The sequence below is a fragment of the Coccidioides posadasii genome, chromosome 5 (genome assembly GCF_018416015.2).
Source record: "Coccidioides posadasii str. Silveira chromosome 5, complete sequence".
NCBI lineage: Eukaryota > Fungi > Ascomycota > Eurotiomycetes > Onygenales > Onygenaceae > Coccidioides > Coccidioides posadasii.
The window spans coordinates 1,091,785-1,113,441 of NC_089411.1; the positions used below are offsets into that span (position 1 = coordinate 1,091,785).

Consider the following 21,657-nt stretch of genomic DNA (forward strand, 5'->3'; position numbering starts at 1 on the left):
GAAACTAGCTAATCTTAGAAACCACATTTCATTAACTAACTATGTAATTGTTCTAGGCTTTTGCTTACCTTGCAGAGTAAGATAGACCTTGACTGCTACCAACTTTCCACGACTTGGGTCTTGATTTCTGGCCAGAGTTTCGCGCTTGGTGGGATTTGATATCAGACCAGTTAATTACAAATATCTAGGGGCGAACAAACAGCACTGGCGCTCGAAAATCGGCTTTCCGATCTCGAAACGAAAATTGATTCTCTGCTTGTAGCGATAGAAGGGGGCCACGATGTATATACTGGGCGGTCTGATTCTAAGAGTCATGCGGTAGAATTCTGCCGCAACGGGTCTCCATTAGACGGTCGAACCTCAGTTTCGAATAAAGATCCGAGGTGAAACCGGCCATTTGCATCTTTCACCTCAACGCCTTTTTCAGTTACGATAGCATCGATCAGGGCAGCCGGAGTCACATCGAACGCGGGGTTCCACACGTTGATTCCATCCGCTGCAATCTTTATGTTTTCCATTACTATGTTCCCGCACTCATCCCCACGCTCTCGTGGTCCAGTAATTGTTGTGACTTCAGAATGTGGGCGTTCCTCAATTACAATATCTTTCCCAGTCCTTGTGCCCATATCGATGGTTGTACGAGGAGCTGCAACCACAAATTTAACCCCATGGTATTTCGCCAGAACCGCCAGTGTGTAGGTTCCGATTTTGTTCGCTGTATCACCATTGCTTGCGACGCGGTCGGCACCGACCACAATCGCGGCGATACTTTGCCCCATCTTTGCAAGAAGCTGTCCCGCCATGGAATCGGTTATCAGGGTGGCGGGAATTTGATCACTAACCAACTCGTAGGCAGTCAAGCGTGCCCCTTGGTTGTATGGACGCGTTTCTGTACAATAGGCATGACATAACTGGGATTTCTCATGAAGGTGACGAATGATACCAAGAGCAGTACCATAACCCGCAGTGGCTAACGATCTATAGCACGCAAAACTTATGGTTAGCGTATTAGTTCTGATTTGGGTGGTCGTCTCTAAAATGGTGGAAGCATAGCTCCCACAAAGCTTACCCAGTATTGCAGTGTGTTAATATGCAAAGCTTGGAATCTTCAACTCCAGAAGGGGTGTTTGCAACAATCCAGTTGGCACCATGTTCGCCAATTGAGCGATTGTCAGCAACATCGTGGACTAGCATGTTTTCTGCATACGCTATGAAAGACATTGCTATTTCTTCCCCGGAGCAAGTAAGTGTTCGAGTTTTCTGCTCCAGCACAGACTTCATCTTTCTCACACTGTCACTTAAATTCACAGCGGTTGGTCGGCTTGTGGCAAGATAATCCAGCTTCTCTTCAATATATACCCTGGTGTCTTCGGCATTCTTTGAAATCTTTTGCTGTGACACCAAGCCCGACATTTCAACAGCTAGAGACAGCATGGCTACGATGGCTATTGCAGGTGCCCCTCGCACATGCATTTCCTTAATCGAATGCCACCCATCTTCTGCGGACCTGATGGGAATAAAACGAGTGACATGAGGCAGCAGGAGCTGGTCAATAATTAAAAGATGACCTCGCTTGTACCTAATAGCCTCGAGTGCAGAAGTCATGTTGGTCCGGCTCCTGAAAATAACAAAAAAGATAAAAGGCGTTGTGATGAGGTGAGAAAATAAACCTTTCACAGTGAACTCTGACACATGGTGAACTCGGACACTTTTGCACGTGATGTAGTCTGATTTTTCAGCACCAATCAAATCTCTCAGTCTTCATTATTGTACATTTATTTCACAGCAAAAACTGATTTTGACTGCTTCAGCAGTAAAGAATCAAGAATTAAGTCAATAAAGAGCTCCTATATTATATAATGTTTCTCTTTTAAGTTTAAATAATTATATTTCTTGTTGTATGAATAAAAAGGTAGCTGATTTAAAGAAATAAAAGTTATTAATTTCTGAAGAAGCTGCTATTGTAAAATAAGTTTTTTTATAAATAAATATAATCTTTCTTCTTGATATTCTATTATATAAAGCATGGGGATCTTTTTTTTGAGAAACAAATAAATAGAATCTTAAAAACTATTGAACAAGACAGAACACCAATTTTTGCAAAATAATATTCTGAATTAAAGTCTAAATTTATACAAAAATTCAACTATAAATAATCTCTTTATAAAGATTTAAAGATTATACAAAAGCAGTTTAATTTAGTGAAGAAGATTATAGAAAAATATAAAATATTATTTAAGAATAATATAATATAAATAAGATTAAATTTGCAATAAAAATCATTTTTACTTATATAATTATTAACAATTTCAAAAAAAAATTGTTTAAAGTTACTGCAGCTAGAAAACTAAAAATAAATAACAGTAATTAATATAATTAATGTATTAAAATAAGCTCTAGCTTCTGTAATTATATTCAAGAGAAAGAATTCAGACTTCTTCTTTATGTAAAGCTTAAATTTTTGTTATAAACATAAATTAATTAAGTACCAGATAACATCAGATGTTCAGAAGAACTTATATAACTCTTCAACACTGAATGTATAAGAATTATAAGATTTGCATAGATTATAAGAATCTTAGCATTCAGTTTTCTAGTTAGAGAATCTTTATATTCTATACATGACTTTCTCTTATCAGTTGCAGGTATTGAATCTACTTAGCTCTTTTATACTCTAAATTCTAGAAAAATCTATATAATTTGTATTCAGTTTTCTAATATTCTGAATACTTCAACATATAATTCTTTAAGTTAATATAATACTAACAAGATCTACAAGATAAACCATAACAATATTTTAGATTGCAAACTCAATAGAGACAGACATTAATATAGAGAAAATAAATATTAATAAAGATGCTAGTAGCAGTAAAGCAATCATCAGTAAAATATCAGTTAATAATACAGATAACAAAGATATATTCTTGAATATATTAGATAAAATCAGAAGAAAAAAGACTTTTAAAGGAAAAAAATATATTTATAAAAAAATCTAGCAAATATATATAAACAGAACAAAATATACAAACTGTAAAAGTAAATTAAATATAACTACTAACTAGCAAATAATAATCTTTTTTTAAAGTTTGTCTTGCAGATACAATTAACAAAAAAATCAGATAATTTTGATAATATAAAATTTCTAAAGATATCTTATTACTATAGTAAATTGCTTGATAAGTGCAAGTTATAATTAGTCTTAATAAGATAGCAATTTTGCCTGAGAAAATTACTATAAAAAATTATCAGATGTAGTCAAAATTAATTAGATATTCAGCTATTTTTATAATAAATTTCAGATGCATTAGCAGATGTTAAAGATAGAGAGAGAATAATTACTCATATTATAAAATAAATTCAAGAGATAATGTGAGAATAATATTAAATTTAAAATAGCTTATATTATTATTATTATTATTATTATTATTTGTTATAGTCTTATACAGTCAGTAACTATAAAGACTACCTAACAGCTTCTCTGTTAGAATTTACTTAGTATACATTGTAGAAACTGAATAAAGAAAAAAATTCAAAGTATTTCAATGCAATATGAGATGTTCTCTCTCCACAAAAGTCAAATATCAGATAGAGCATAATATTAATTTTAAAGAAAAATAATAATTCTTGTAGCAATGTAATACAAATCAAAAGAAAATAAAATTAGCATATTTGGAAAAGCCACTGTCTAGTAGCTATTCCAGTACATTTCAGAAATAAAACTAGCCATTTTAAGTCTAATTCACTTTCAAAAATAAAATTTAAAAATAGTTGAGAAATATCAAGTTCTTGTTGAATTTTTCTTCTTTCAGTATAATAAGCTGAGCAGTCTAATAATAAATGCTTTGGATTTTTAACACAATTACAGAAATAGCATAAATTGGAAGAGTAGTCAGATAATCTTATTAGATAAAATCTGAAATATCCATAACCAAGCTTTAATTAGCAAATAGTTAATCATATCTTCTTAGATATAGAAAGAGTAGATGCTTTCCACCTGGGTTTTATTTTAAATTGAAAGTAGTAATTTGTAGAACTTTCTCTATTAAAAAGATCTTCAAATCACTCTATCATTGCTTGTTCTTTTATTTGTCTTTTTATATAAGTAAGAGATATATATCTTTCAGAACAAACTTAATTCAATTCTGTAGTTTTTTTTGCTGCTAGATCAGCTTCTTCATTTCCATGTATATTTACATGTGCAGGAACCCAATGAAGATGTAGATTAATTTGCTGATTTTTAATAGACTTAGCAGTTTTTCTTATAGATTGAAGATAATATAAGCCAGAATTAAGATCTTGATTCATGAGTCTCTGAATAGCAGCTTGACTGTCAGAAAACATCCAGATATCTGATATTGATCTTGATTAAGACTGAGAGATAGAACTTGCTAATTTAAATGCTTTATCTATAGCAAACAGTTCTGCATCAAAGACTTCAAGATATTTTCCTAGATTCCATGAAAATCTAATATTATCTTGTAGATTGTATACACCAGCACCAGCATATTGACTTTCTTCAGCTTTGGATCCATCTGAATAGAGGATTAAAGATCTATTTATCTAGATTTTTAATTTTATTTATGTGACTATCTTTAGCTGTTTTCTTGTCTGAATTTTCAATTTGAATATCTATCAAATCAGCTAGATTTTCAGAACAAGATGCATTCTATTTTGCTTTGATTCTCTCTGTTTTTAGAGAAGATAATATATTTGAAATCATTAAACAAATTCTGAATAGTTGACTTGGATATCTCTTTTGTTTATTGATTTTTCTTCTTTTTCTTTTTCTTTTAGTTGATGTTTGTACAATATATTTATTATTTAATTCTGATTGATTCCAATCTAAAAACCTTTCTCAATCAAGATCAACACCATTATTATAAGATGGAAAGCTAGAAGATACTTTTTTTCTGATTGCATATTCTTCTGGTATTTTTAATAGTCTATAAGCATAGTTTCTATATAATCTATTAAATCTTACTTTAGCAGGAGGAATAGCAGCTTCAATCTCTATAGCATAAATTGGAGAAGTTTTAAAAGCTTCTAGAATCTTCATTAAAGCAGAGTTTTGAAGTTTCTCATACTTATAAAGAAGATTCTTTTGATTCTTCCACCAAATCTGAACACCATAATCAGCTATTGAAGTAATACAAGCTATATAAAGTTGTCTTATAGCTTGAAAAGTAAGATCTTTTTCAGTATTTGAAAGTCTGATTATTTGATTAAGAACTCTTTCAGCAGCTGATATCTTAATTTTAATATGATTCTTAAAAGTAAAACTATTGTTAAGCCAAATACCTAACTATCTTACTAGCTTTTTTGGTTTAAACACTTGATCATGTAGTTTAACTGAGTTATCTTCACTAAATAATTTAGTAAAGTAGATTAACTCAGTTTTTTCCATATTAAATTGAACTACATGAGAATCTTGTCTATTAGACATTACTTGTAAAGCTTTATCTAACTTAAAGTAGTTTTCTTCTAATAAGAAAGAGAAGACAACAAGTTCAGTATTATCTATATAACTAGAAATTCTGATATCTTTAAGATCTAGATCATTATTATTCTTAAAAAGAAATATAGTATATATAGAGAAAAGTATTGGAGATAAAGATGAATCTTGAGGAATTTCAATATTTATAGATATTTTTTCTTGTTGTTTCTCACCATCAAAAATCAGTTAGATTTTTCTTGTTTGCATAAAATGAAAAATCCATATAGCTAGTGATTTAGGTAGTTGCAAATCAGAGAAGACCTTTAAGAGTCTATTTAGTGAAACATAGTCAAATGCTTCTTTTATATCAATAAAAAGAGCTGAGGTTATCAATTTATTAACTTTTGCTAATTAAATATTATGTACTAAGCTTATTACAGCATCTATAGTAGAGCATTACTTCTTTTCTCCAAACTGATCAAAATATAGTAGTTTATTTTGGGAGGCCCAATAAGAAAGTCTAGAAGCAATAACTCTCTCTATAACTTTTTCCAAGCAGTTAAGTAGAGAGATGATTCTGTAAGATTTTGATAATAAAGCTTTTCTATTTAGTTTCTTTAGAATAACCCCAGTAGCTTTTCTTCAGATTTCTGGATAATATCCCTTTTCAAATAGTATAGAGTATAACTTGAAAAATCTATCTTTAAGTACTGGATAGATTTTTTGTAGTATAAGAAAGGATATACCATCTGGGCCAGGTGTACTAGTTTTGGAGCCTGAAAAAATAAAGTTCTTGATCTCTATTTCTTGAAGATTAGGCCATTTCCAATCTGGATTTTCATGATATTCATTCCAATTTATTGGTGGATAACTTGGTGGTTCTCTGAAAAGAGTTTTTATAAAAGTATTGCATTTCTCTTTAAATGAAATAGCTTTATTTTCTATTTCATTTTCAGAGTTTGAGAATTCTAGAATAGAAGTTTTTTTCTACTCTTTTTTCTTTGATATATTTATATGCTTTAAAAATCTTTTTTTCTTGAGCATTTTCCAGAAATTCGTTCCAACAAGATGACTTTGCCTTTTTAATAGCATTAAAGTAGTTATTTCTAGTTTGTTGAAAGAACTCTAAGCTAACTTGCTTATTCTTCAGTTCTCTAAAGACTTTTGTTATAGCTTTTCTCTTGATTTTTAGCTCATTATTCTATCAAGGCTTAGATCTTTCAGTTATTCTCTTTTTGGAAATGTGTTTCTCAGTAGAGATTTAAATTAGATTTCTTAATTTAATTGCTTCTAATTCAAGTTCTGATGGAGTATTTTCTATTAAAGTTCTTTGAAATTCTTCTTTTTCTAGATTTTGAAGAAGAGATTTATTTACTTCATCCCAATTAGCTTTCTGAAAGTTATATTGATTTGAATAAAGTGGATTTTCAACAAGATTTTCAGTATTTAATTCAATACTAAATTAAATAATTTCATGATCAGAGCCAGAGTGAAGAGCTTCATCAATCCACCACTCATATATCTTTTGAGTTAAGTTGGTGGAGAAGAAGTTCAAATCTATAATTAATTTAGATGATAGATTTGATCTGAAGAAAGTTTCTCTGTCTATCTTATTTACTAAATTCATATTATTCTCCTCAAGCTATTCTACTAGTTTTTCAGCTCTAACTGAATTGACTATATTTGAATTCCACCATGAATGATGAGCATTCATATTTCTAGTAACAATAGAGTATTGAGAAGCTAAGATATTTACTAGTTCTCTCTCAATAGTCCAAAGATTTGAGTTGTTCTCTAGATCTTTTTGATTATAAATATTTATCAGTTGTATGATTTCAAACTGATTGTATTTATCTTTAATATCTATAACTAGAAGATCATTACTAGAGCATATATTAGATCTTAAGCAGAGTTGATATCTGAACTATCTTCTAGCAAAAATAGCTACTCTAAATCTCAAATCTTTATTCTCAGGAAGAGTGCAATAATATGCATTATGAGAGACTGTAAACTAATTATCTGAGCTCATCCATGGTTCCTGAAATAAAATATAATCAATTTTCTTTTTAAATCTAATATCAAGACATGTATGCATTGACTTTTTATTTCTTCCAATATTATTCTGAAGAAAGATCAATTTTGAAAAAATATTTGAAGTTTTATTTAACATAAATTAATAAATGATTGTCTAACTTCAATCTTCTTCTTAAAGATTACAACTTGGTTTTTATCTTCAGAATCTATTTCATGAGATCTCTTAGAAACAGATTTAGTTCTGAAAAGATTCTGCTCAGCTCTTACTAGTTGCATTGATTTACTAGTATTTTGTGCTGAATAGTTGGATTTTTTGAAGAAAACACACTTTATACTTTTAGCCACATGATTTTCTAGACAATTAGCACATTTTAATGTAGAGTATATGTATTTTCTTTCAGTAATCTCACAAATTAAGCATTCATGCATACTTGTTTGATATTTTTGAGCACAGATACCACATCTAGCTTCTTTTTTACAGTTTGATGCTGTATGTTTATAGATTTGACAGTTAAAGCATTGCACAGTACTTCTAAATCTTTCTGACTGTTTATATTTACAAACTTTAAGATTCTGTCCAGCAATCACAACTGTTTTCAGATTTTTAGCTATTGTAGTATTTTGAATATAAAAGACAGCAGATGCATGTCTTTTCTGTATTTTATTTTAAGCAGAAGATAGCCAGATTGGGGTTCTTTTTAAAGAGATAAAGTTAAAGGTTTCTATCTCTTCTTTTAGAAGAGATAATTTATTCTCTATATTGAAGATTTTTGTAGAGTTACCATAAACTACAAAGACTCTCCAGTACTTATTTTTGTGAATTTTCATGCTCTCTATATCAAAGTTCATTAGATCTGAGAATATAGATATCCAAGTTTGCTTGTGTTTTTGAAGAAAATCAGCTGAAAAGTCTTCTGTTGTCATTAGAATTAGAGATTGATCTCTAAATAACTTAGCAATTGAAGAAATAACTGGTTTTTCAGTAATATTTGCTTCAGTAAAGCTGTCATTTATTCTATTTCTGAAGAAGAAAGCTTTGTTACTGATCTCTTCAAGTACTTGAGTATTTATCTTGAGAATTAATCTTCTTTCTCTAAAGAGTTTTGGCTCAGAGAACTGTTTTTTATCTTCTTTATCATTTACTTTAGAGAGTAAAGAAGATTTAACTGAAAATTCAGTATTTAGTTCAGTTTTTAGAGCAGAAGAATATGATTTGGAAGTATTACTAGCAGATACTTTCTCTTGAGAGCAGCTTTGTAAAGTATTACTACTGTTAGTAGCTATTTTTTTCTGATTTTCAAGCTGTAAAATTCTTTTCTCAAGATTTTAAAGCTCAGAGTTCTCAAAAACAGTAGTATCTTCTTTTTCTTTAAAAGAAAAGAGTTTTTGAATACTCAAGATACAAGTATTTAGTTCTTTTTGCACAAGAACATGATTCTTCTTCTGAGATTCTTTAGTAAGAAGCTTAAGAATTGACTTTAGATCTTGCTGTTCAGATTCAGAAGAAGAATCAAAAGTAGAAGACATTTTGACTATATTTCAAGAAGTATCTTCTTGAATAAAAAAACAGAAGATAATCTTTTAAAATTACTTTCTTAAGAAAATCTTCTGGGGTTATTTTGTATTCCACTTGCTAGTTAAGTCAAACTAGTTCAGTTGTTTTACTGAGAGCTGAAAATCTCAATATAGTAGATTTTTCTTTAGCCAGAGCTACATCTATTAAATTCTGAACTAGTTTTTTGAGAGAACTAGCAAACTATATAGTTTTTTTTGAAGACTGTGATTGCAGGAACAGCTTCTAGAATAAAAACTATAAAAAAACTATTGAGAGAGTAGAGAGCAAGAGGGCAAGCTAGTAAATTTAAGAGATATGAGCAATTATATCTCAAAAATCAGTTAAATTAATACTAGCAAGTATACTTTTTGAAGAGAAGTATTAAACTAGAGAGCTTTTTGCAGAGAAGCTTTCAGAAACCAGCTGAGAGTATTTTTAAATTTAGTAGTAAAGACTTACATTCAAGATGCCAGAGCCAATACTATAAAAATAAGGTATATTCTAAGCAGAAAAGTGAGAAGGATAGCTGGTTTTTTCAGATATAGCAGCACCAGAAAGCTAGCATATCTTTTATCAGAGAAAAGATAGCAAATCTGTTAAGTCACTAGAAATCTAGCTTGATTTCTTTCTTAAATGCAGAAAAATTAATAAAAACTGCTCTGATTTGCAAGGTAGTCTATATTATAGCTTGTTCCTAGTTCAAAAACTTAGTTACTATAAGTATTTGAAAAGCTATTTTTCACTAATTAATTCTGATTTCTCAGCTACCAAACAGTATAGAACATACTAGTATTTAGTAGAGATTGGTCAGAATTTGCAGGAATCAATTTGGCTCAGCTATACCAAGAGTATCAAGTTGATAGGGCTGATTTAGTGCTGGTATGAGGCCTGGGGAGCAAAGATCAGATGAGAAGGGGTAGAGAGATAAGATGGAAGTAGATAAGATAAGATAAGAGCTCTAGCTTAGCTTGGCACACCTCAACAAAATGTGAGTAAGCAAGAGTCTTGGCAAGGAAAATCAAAATAAGAGAGTGTCTGGTAAGAGATTTTTCAGATAAAAAGAGTGCAATAACACAACAAATAGTAGAGATATAGTAAGGAAAATTTGGTAGTTCATTTAAAGAGTGTTATTGAGCCTGTCTCCCAAAATTCAGATGAAAAGATCATATGGTTGCTGAGTAATAGTGTAAGAAGTGTTTCTGATGGGCATGAGGCTGGCACCATTTATTTTCACTTATATCTCAACAACTGGCAAGGCAATTCACATGAAAATTGGAGAGATTGTTAGGTAGAGGAATAGCTTTCAAATGAAATGTAGTTTCTTCCATTTTGAACAAGAATTGACTGAGTTGTGAAAAGAGTGTGTGGACACTGTGCATTCCCTACTACACAAAAAGTGAAAATAGCTTATAGTTAAGATATAATCATACCAGAGATATTTATAAGAGTTATTAAGAAATTAAATAAAGCTGAGACTGATTAGTATGGCATCTACAAGACTTAACTTACTATAACAAACTCTATAAGAATTATAAAGATAGTAAGATATATGTTTGTAGTAATTAATATAGTTAATGTGAATATAGTTCTAAATATACTATAGTTAGAAGATTTCAACCCAGATATAAACTGAAAGAACAGGATGTAGTATTACTAATTCTCAGAGAAAATAATAAAACTTTTAAATACAGATAAATTTCTTCAAGCAGTGTATATCAAGAATAAACTCTCTTATATTATTTTTATGTCAAATAATAATCAAGTTCTGACAAAAGTATCTGAATAGTTAAGAAACTATAAAGATCTTTTCTCAGAAGAAAAGATAGCAAAGTTGTTAAAATTAATAAAAATTAGTTATCTAATTATTCTTAAAGATAACTATAAGCTTCTGTATATATTAATTTATAAACTATTGCTCAAGCAGATGAAAATTCTATAAGAGTATTGTAGTAGGGATTCTGGTACCTTATTAGAACAAAGGTTGTTTCAGTCTGAGGTGCAAACCACTCCAAAGCTATTATCTCTGAGCTATATAAACCCTCTATAGCCTCTGCATTAGGCTGGTATTCAGGACCAGGACAGGATTCCATTTCCCATTGAACCTGGTCCTGATCCTGAATTTAGAAACAGCTGGGATCCCAAATATGAAATCTCAGTTCCATGTCCCATTCTACTCAAGAGCTTGAGATTCTGTTCCCATCCCTATTCTAGAAATTATTTCCATTTTCTTATTCTAGCTGGGTCCATAGTGGGACTGGAATGGGACTAGGATTCCCAGTTCCATTGTATTAAATTTATAGAGAAGAGTCAAACTGATCAAATTTTGTGTAAATCATTATCAAATTTTGTTACTTTTTTGATGAAGGTGGAACCCTTAGAAAAATCAATTTGATTGTCAAAAGAAACAAAGTATTAAAACTAACTAATAATCAAAGTCAGCAAACAAATAGAAACTATCTAAATAACAAGTTAATCATCATCATTATTATCATTATTATTATTATTGTTCTTTTTCTTCTTTTTCTTCTTATTTTTTTACTTTTTTTTCTTCTTCTTCTTCTTCTTCTTCTTTTTCTGCTTCTTCAGAACTGGCTTTGTGAATCAGATAGGAGCTCTAATATCTGTTATTTAATGGATAGAGACCCTGACAGTTCCAGGGGGAGGCAGAGAGATGATAGTGAGTGATGGCAGTAATGATGAAGTGGTGACAGCAGTAGTTTGCAGGGTAAGAGCAGCATGCAGATAGCAGATAATAGTAGCAGAGACAGAGTAATCAGATACATTAATTAGACTGAAATAGTTTAATCTGATTTTGGCACCAATATCAAGAACAAGCTTTATATTGTTAGTATTGACTGTAACACACTTACAGTGTGCTATTGTCATAACAAAGTCTATATTACTTAGTATAATTATTGATGCCATTGCTAAGAGTAACTTACAGTCAAATAAAGTGCATAAAGTTGCTTCAGCTGTCTTCTAAAGTGACTCAATAGTAGTATATTGCCAGCAATATTCATGTTCTTGGTGACAGAACAAAGTAATTTTCCAAACCAATTACTGAAATGGGGCCACTAGCAAGATTAGCTCAGTAGAGCTCTGGAAGTGGCAAATTTTCTTAATAGCATCTATTTTCATTAATTAGCATCAAGACCATTACTAAATTTCATTACTTTTTGACAATATAAATAAGATCAGAGTTTCTGGTTCCATTTGACACTTTACTGGTCTTGTCTCATATACAATATTGAAATCCTGATTCTATTCCATTTTATCATATTAGATCCCAGGCTCATTCTACTAGCTAGATTTTGATTCTGGTCCCAATTCTATTCCAATCCCAGTTCTCATGAAACTGTCTCAATATACTGTTAAACAACCCAGTTCTATTCCATTAAGCTGAGCTTCAACCTGATCCTGTTCTCAGGACAGGAATTGGGACAGAAATCTGGGACTGGAATGGGAAATTCTGGAACCAGATACCACACTACTCTGCATCTTGCTTATCATCTTCACACATCATTGCTCTTTTCTACACACTCATTCTTTATTACTAGTTTGGTTATTAGTTAGAGAATATAAAGATTTCTTGTTCATGAAACTTGCTACTATTCTTTATTAGAGCTGCTTGTGTTAGTACAGAGCTCTTTAGTACTATTACTTCTTATGAGCTTAAATGTCTGTTAGAATATACCTATCTCTACACTTACTACTTGACCATACTCTTACTATATTGTGATTTTTTACCTTTCTTGTGCTCTCAGCATATCAACCAACTTGCCTACCTTCACAAGGCATTCCATCATACCCTGCTTCAGCATATCAAGAACAAGTTATGCAAGAGTTAAATATATCTGTTATAAAGTCTAGCAGAAACTTTAATATTATTTATACTCAAGACTAATAGAGAACTCAGACTTTGTATTAATTATTATAATCTTAATACAGTTACAGTAAAGAACTATTACTCTTTACTGTTGATAAATAAAATATTAAGCTGTTTAGTGAAAGCATGTTACTTCTTCAAGATAGATCTATATAATATTTACCACTGGATTAGAATTAAAGAAAAAGATAAATAAAAAACTATATTTTATATAAAGTTTGAGAGTTTTAAGTATCTTGTTATATCTTTTAATTTGTTAAATGTATCAGTAATTTTTTAGTTCTATATTAATAAAGTGCTGGCTAGCCTGGTTGATGTATACTATATAGTTTATCTAGATAATATTCTTATTTTTTCTGTCTCAGAGAGAAAGCATGAAAAACATGTTAGACTAGTTATAAAGTATTTAAGAGAATATTAGTTATTTATAAAGCTTGCTAAGTATACTCTTAAAAGATAAATAATCTTATATCTTAAATATATTATTAATAATAAAAATATTAAGATGAATCTAAAGCAGATACAGATAATTATAAAGTAGCTCTTATTATAAAGTTTTTATAATATTCAGATATTTCTGGGTTTTACAAACATCTACCAGAGATTCATATGAAAGTACTTAGTTATTATAGTATTATTAACAGATTTCTTAAAAGATAGTAAAAATAAGTAAAAGAAGAGATTATTTCTTCTAATATTTACTGTCAGAAAAGTGTTTCACAAGTTAAAGACAGTCTTCTTCAGAGAATCTGTTATTTATTACTATAATCTAAAATATAAAATATATCTGGAAATAAATACTTTAAAACATGCTGCAGATATAATATTACTACAGCTGTTTGATAATAAGTGGCACTCAGTTGCCTACTAGTTATTCAAGTTTAACTAGACCCAATGAGTCTATAATACACTGAATAAAGAGATGTTGGCTATTGTTGAAGTATTTATTTACTGATAACAGTACTTAGAAGAAATGAAGTATTCTATAAAGATTATCATAAATTATGTAAATCTTTATTTGTTTATAAAGTCTACAAACAAGATAGCACAATAATAATATATAAGATGGATAGAGATTCTTAAAATGTATAACTTCAGAATCCTCTACTGCTCTGAGAAGCATAATCCAGCTGACACATTATTATAAAGGTCAGATTATATTAAATTAGAAGAAGATATTAATCTACTGATGTATATACTTAAACAATATTATACAAATAATATTTCAGAGTAAAATTTATTTAAAGAAACTTTCTTTAATAAAGAAGATATTCAAGTATATTCTGCTTACACTATTCAAAGCAGTGGAATAGAGATAATGCAGAAAAGACCTAATAACATCAAGATAGTTAAGTTAGTTCAGAAAGCACCAGCTAGAAATGCTGGAAAAACTTAATAAAAAAATTACAGAAGATTTTGAATTCTCTGTATGCACATAAATATAATAATAAAAGATGAAAAGATCTATAATAAATTAACTATAAGTATGTTGAATCTGCTACTAGAAGCACAGAGAGATAATCTCTCTGTATAAGTAAGATTTGCTAAGACAGGATCTCAGTAGTTAAAGTAGAAAGTAAATAAATAAAATCTTTTAATAAAGAGTGGCAGAATTTATATCTCTAATAATCTAGCTCTAAGATAGAAACTACTATAGGTTCACCATAATAACTTATTTCCAGGTCACTTTGATCTGATGAAGATATTTATCTTGCTTCAGCAAAAATATGATTAGTAATTAATAAGACAAGATGTTTAGATATATATATATATAAATATCAAATCTGTTAATAAGAGAAGACTTCAATGCACAAATTATATAAACTACTTGCATTGTTACTGATATCCAGTAATCTCTGGTATTCAATATTTATAAACTTTATAATGGACCTCTTCCTGAGTAAAGAGAAGAGAAATTCATATAATACATTTCTAGTTATTGTGAATTGATTTATGAAGCTTGTATATTTTCTTGTATATAGAAAGAAGATTAATGTGCTAGAGATAGTGAATCTCTTATTAAAAAGAGTATTTAAAGACTTTAGATTTCCAAATAATATTATTTTGAACTGAAAATTTATTTTCACAAGTGAATATTAATCAAAGCTATATTTTCATATAAAAGTAAGATGAAAACTTAGTACAGTATTCCACCCACAAATAAATAATTAAACAGAAATACTGAACAAGATTTTGAAGAGATATCTCTGTACTTATTATAGTTATAGACAAGATAATTGAAAGAAGTAGCTTGTGTATGCAGAGTTTACATACAACAGATTAAAACACTTTATAATACATATATTTTTATTTAAAGCAATGTATGACTTCAAATCTATAGAATCAGACAAGATTCAGAAGTTGATTAATAATAATAATACACTGATAATATCTGATAAAAGACTGAGGATAATCTCTGTATTAAGAGATAGTCTAGTAGAATGTTTGATGAAAGCAAAAGAAGATCAAGTACAGTTCTATAACTGAAGATGTAAAGACAAGAAATATGCATCTGATAATAAAGTAATATTGTTATCAAGAAATCTATAAATGATATACTCTTGTAAGAAGTTAGATAACAAGTTCTATATATCTTTTTCAGTAGTAGAGACTATAGAAAATAATGCATATTAACTAAAGCTCTCTCTAAGTTATTAGATTTATGATGTTTTCCATGTCTCATTATTGGAACTGTACTGTATAAGAAAGAGTAAGATGTCAACATGTTCTCCTACAGTACTGATAGACAACCATCATGAGTAAGAAGTAAATGAAATCTTAGATGACAAAGTGCACTATTGCAAGAGATGTTATTTAGTGAAGTGAAAAGAATTTTCTGTTGAGAAATTAATGTGAGAATCTGAGAAAAACCTTGAAAATACACAAGAGACTTTTAAGAATTATCTAAGAAAAAAAATAATTACAGAAAGATGAATAATCTTATATATATAAAAAAAGATGAATGTGACACAAAACAAACATAAAGATTATAATATACCAATGAAAGAAAGAATTTAATAGTAAGAAGATGTACTATAAGAGTGTCTGAGACACAGTTATGATAGTGGTGAACCAGCTATAAATAAGCAAGGCTCAGGTGTCACAGGTATATTTAGTATGATAATGAATGGCACAACAGCTGAAGAATATTGAGATGAATGGAGTATCTTCATAATACTATAAAAACCAGAAGTAATGATGTTGGTAAGACTATTAATAGAAGAAGTAATATTGGCCTATACAGTAATTAGTCTGAGATAGACAAGTAAAGACAACAGAGCAAATGTATGAAACCACTTTTAATTATACTATAAAGCTCTTTTGTTTTACTGGTTAGATATATAGCAAACTGATCAATAAATACTTGCACATTTCTGATCTTTATCTGAATTTGTGACATTCTGGCATAAAGAGAAGTAAGAAGATGTAAAGTTTCTTAAGTATCATTATTATAAACAGTATTGGAAGAAATATTAAGAATGTTATCTGGTAAAGATATTAAACAATAATGATATTTTGTAGAAGAACATGCAATTAAAAATGAGATATAATAATATAAAGTGTACTTTTTTCTAGCTGATTTCTTTTAATGCTTTGCAGTACCAGAGTCTAAACTACAATAATCATGTATGAAATTACACATCTCTCTTGCAAGAGCTGCTTAATAAGAATCTATAAAATCAAGATCAAAATAATTCTCATGCAGGTATAACAACTTGTGAACAAGGCTAGTTGCAGGTTTATCAATCTATATCTATATTAGAATAATAAAGACAAGTGAAAACACTCTTACATTACAGTATTTACAAGTAAAACAATCTAGATACTGTTCACAAGAATTTCTCTCTGTATTTCATACACATGATTTTTTTTGTTAAGATGATCTATGTACATAGAGTAGATGCATACTAAACATGGAAATATATCTTTGTTCTCATCAGAAACAGAAATCTGTATAGCAGACATTGTCAAGGCAGTAAAGATGTGGTTGAAGAAGAACAAGAAGAAGAAGAAGAAAGAAATAAAAGCAAAAAGACCTCTATTTATACTTATTCCATAACACACTAAAGTTGCTAGTTCTATGACTTGTTGATAGACAATATAACAACAAATAACAGGCAATATAGCAACCAGACAAGCAAACAAACAAAGAAATAAGTATGTGATGAAACACTGGACTTTCATAATAAAATAATTACTGTTCTATAATGAAGAATGTCTACTACAACTAGCAGTAATATGCATGTAGAATGTCTATATAGACAAGCAGTAGAAATGCAGAAGCTTGTACATCTAATAATCTACAATACTTCACCAATGACAGAGAAGCTATAATGATGATGTATAAAAAACCACTTCAGTAGCTCTATATCTTGAAGTCTGAGATCTCTGGAAGAGGAGATAGTGTTATAAATGTAGATCTAAACTAACTAAGTATTGAATAATGTTGGATGTTCAGAGATACTTATGTGACTCCAACTTTGAATATATAAGAATCATATGATTTGCATGAATTATAAAAATCTCAGTGTTCAGTCTTCTAGTTAGAGAATTTCTATGTTCTATGCATAACTCTCTTTCATCAGTTGCAGGCATCAGATCTACTTAGCTCTTTTGTACTTCTACTTTGGGAAAATCTATGTGATTTATAATTGGTTCTTCTAACATAGACTAAGCTTAATAAACTACAATATTTACTAAAAATATTTGCAGAACTATAGGAACAAGCAATTCTTATTAAATCAATTCTAGAAAAGAAGAAACAAAGCCAGTGAAACAAGAATTTAAATAAGAAGAAATAGAAAATCTCAATTTCTTAAGAAAAAAATATATCTTAACAAGATAATGAAGGAAACTTTCTACAAAAATAAAAGATACGTGCAAAATTACTTTTGAAAATATTAAAAGATAAATATAAACAACAAATAAATAAGAAGCTCTATCTAAAATATAGCTAATCAGATTATAAAGCAAAGTTCTGTATAAGTAACTTGAACAAGTTCTAGTAAATAAATAAAAAAATAAAGATTAAACAAAGAATAGAGCAGTAAAGCTTATATCAAACTTAAGTTAAATATTAGTAAAACAGAGTATTAATCTAATAAAGAAGACAAGTAAACACAGTATATATCTGTTAATTATACTAACTATATTATCAGATAGTCTTATAAAACAAGCTGTACTATTAAACATAGATGTTATAGTAAATAGTATTTTCTACAAACTAGTATTTCAATTAAATTAAGATTAATTACAGATGCTTATAAGAGTTATTAAGATATTAAATAAAGCTAAGACTAATTAATATAGCATCTACAAGATTCAACTCACTATAATGGACTTTATAGAAATTATAAAGATGGTAAAATAAATATTTGCAGTAATTCATATAATTAATATAAATATAACTCTAGATATGCTATAATTAGAAGATTTCAATCTGGGCATTAACTAAGAGAACAAGATATAATATTACTAATCTTTAGAAAAAACAGTAAAACTTCTAAATACAGATAGATTTCTTTAAATAGTGTACATCAAGAATAAGCTTTCTTATATTATTTTTATATCAGGTAATAATCAAGTTCTGACAGAATTATCTGAGTTGTTAAAAGATTATAAAGATATTTTCTTAAAAGAAAAAGTAACAAAGTTGCCAGAATTAATAAAAATTAGTTATTTAATTATTTTTAACAGTAGCTGCAAGTCTTTGTATATACTAATCTATAAATTATTACTTAAGCAGACAGAAATTCTACAAGAGTATATTAAGAACAAGTTATACAAAAATTAGATATATTTATTATAAAGTTCAGCAGAAGGTTTAGTATTATTTATACTTAAGAATAATAAAGAACTCAGATTCTGTGGTAATTATTATAGTCTTAATATAGTTATAGCAAAGAATTACTAATCTTTACTGTTGATAGATAAGATATTAAGCTAGCTGATAAGAGTATACTATCTTTCTCAAGATAAATTTATATAACATCTACTACTGAATTAGAATTAAAAAAAAATATAAATAAAAAACTATATTTTATACAAAGTTTGAAAGTTTTAAGTATCTTATTATATTTTTCAGATTATTAAATGCATCAGCAATCTTTCAGTTTTATATTAATAAAGTGCTGGTAGGCCTGATTAATATATACTGTATAGTTTATCTAGATAATATTTTTATTTTCTCTATCTCAGAGAAAGAGTGTAAGAAATATGTTAGACTAGTTATAAAATATTTAAGAAAATATCAGTTATTTACAAAGCTTGCTAAGTGTACTTTTAAAAGATAAACAATCTTATATCTTAAATATATTATTAATAACAAAAATATTAAAATGAACTTAAAGCAGGTACAGATAATTATAAATTAGTCTTTATTATAAAGTTTTCATAATAGTTAGATATTTTTGAGTTTTGTGAACTTCTATTGAAGATTTATACAGAAGTAAATTATTATAATATTATTAACAGATCTCTTAAAAGATAGTAAAAATAGACAAAAGAAGAAATTATTTCTTCTAACACTTATTATTAAAAAAGTATTTTATAAGTTAAAGATAGTTTTTTCTGAAGAATCTATTATTTATTACTACAATCTAGAATATAGAATATATCTGAAAACAGCTGTTTTGAAATATGCTGCAGATATAATATTAGTATACCTGTTCAATAATAAGTAGTATTTAGTTATTGACTGGTTATTCAAGTTTGACCAGAGTTAACAAGTCTATAGTATACTGAACAAGAAGATATTAACCATTATTTAAGTATTTATTTATTAACAGCAGTACTTAAACAAAATAAAGTATTTTATAGAAAGTATTACAGATTATGTAAATTTTTATTTATTTATATTCACAAACAAGATAGCATAACAATAATATATAAGATAAATTAAGATTCTTGAAGTATATAACTTTAATATTCTTCATCACTTTAAAAAACATAATCTAGCTGATGCATTACTACAAAAACAGACTATATTAAACTAAAAAGGAACATCAGTCTTTCTATATATATTTAAATAACAATATATAAATAATATTTCTGTTAAAGAACCAGTTGTAGATTATGTGGGGTTTTCTCTGAATTTAAAGTGCAAAAGAGCTAAGTAGATTCAATGCCTGCAACTAATAAGAGAGAGTTGTGTGTAAAACATAAAGATTCTCTAACTAGAAGATTAGATACTAAGATTTCCATGATCTGTACAAATTGTGTGTTTCTTATATATTCAGAGTTGAGGTCATGTAAGTACTTCTGAATATCTAACATTATTCAATACTTGGTTGATCTAGATCTACATTTATAACACTATCTCCCCTCTTAGAAATCTCAGACTCTGAGGCATAGAGCTACTGAGATGGTTTTTTATACATTATTATAGCTTCTCCATCATTGGTGAAGTATTATAGATTCTTGAATATGCAGGCTTCTGCATTTCTACTACTTGTCTATATAGATATTTCACATGCATATCATTACCAGTTGCAGTAGACATTTTTCATTATAGAACATTAATTATTTTATTATAAAAGTCCAGCATTTTATCATATTATTATTTCTTTGTTTGTTTACTTGTCTGATTACTATATTATCTGTTATTTATTATTATATTATTTATCAATAAGTTATGAGACTAGCAACTTTAGTATATTATAATACAGATATAAATAAAGAGTTTCTTGCTCTCTTCTTCTTCTTTTTCTCATACTATATCTGGATGCAAGTATTAATATCTTCTTTGACTTTCAGTTTATTACAATGTCCTTATTAAAAAACTCTGTTTCTAACAATAAAGAGAATGTGTTTCCCTGCTTTATTTGCATATATTTAATGTTCACAGACTATTTGAATAAAGCTAAATCATGTATATAGAATATCAAGAAGAAATCTTGTGCTTATTACTTAAAATATCAAATCAATATTTATTATAATGTAAGTGCATCTTTATTTATTCTTCTTGTTATTCTGACATAACTATAGATTTCAGAGTCTGTTATTAATGTTGTTTATCAGCTTTTACATCTTAGAGAAGAATATTATAGTTTTAATACTGTTAATCTATATTACTCTTACAATATAAATTGCATGAGTATACTTATATAAGAGTTTTATAAGCTTAATTCTGAAGTCATAAAATATTATTATTATCAGACTACTTGTTACAAATGTAGATCTAGACCAACTGAGCATCAGATAACATCAGATGTTCAGAAGTACTTATGTGACCTCAACTCTGAATATATAAGAAACACATGATTTATACAGATTGTAGAAATCTCAGCATTCAGTCTTCTAGTTAGAGAATCTCTATATTCTACACACAACTCTCTCTCATCAGTTGTGGGTATCAGATCTACTTATCTCTTTTGTATCTTATTTTAAGAAAATTTATATAGCTTATAATTGATTCTTCTAATATTCTGAACACTCTGATATATGATTATCTAAGTTGGTACAATGTCACCAAGACTTACAAGATGAACCACAACAATACTCCATGTTGCAGATCTGACAGAAATAAATACTAATATAAAGAAAATGAACAGTAATAAAGATGCTGGTAGCAGTGAAGTCACCACCAGTGAAACATCAGCTAATAATACAGACAATAAAAATACACTCCTCAATACATCAGATAAAATCTGAAGAAAAGAGACTCTGAAAGAAAAGAAGATATATCTGCAAAAAAATCTAGCAGATATATATAAACAAAACAAAATATACAGACTGCAGAAATAAATT

The 21,657-nt window shown here is 28.5% G+C and overlaps 1 protein-coding gene across 1 annotated transcript; it reads right to left on the bottom strand.

Annotated features, from left to right (window-relative positions):
• Window positions 1–53: 53 nt before the first annotated feature.
• On the bottom strand, window positions 54–1,725 carry MRI1 (S-methyl-5-thioribose-1-phosphate isomerase). Its single transcript, XM_003068108.2, has 2 exons — window positions 1,070–1,725; window positions 54–978 (listed from the first exon to the last, which is right to left on the bottom strand). The coding sequence occupies exons 1-2, from the start codon at window positions 1,603–1,605 to the stop codon at window positions 312–314; spliced, it is 1,203 nt and encodes a 400-aa protein (XP_003068154.2). The 5' UTR covers window positions 1,606–1,725; the 3' UTR covers window positions 54–311.
• Window positions 1,726–21,657: the final 19,932 nt, after the last annotated feature.

Coding starts and splice junctions, on each gene's coding strand:
- MRI1 (XM_003068108.2), bottom strand. CDS start 1,605: ATGACTTCTGCACTCGAGGCTATTAGGTACAAGCGAGGTCATCTTTTA. Junction 979..1,069: donor TTAACACACTGCAATACTGG/GTAAGCTTTGTG, acceptor TGCGTGCTATAG/ATCGTTAGCCACTGCGGGTT.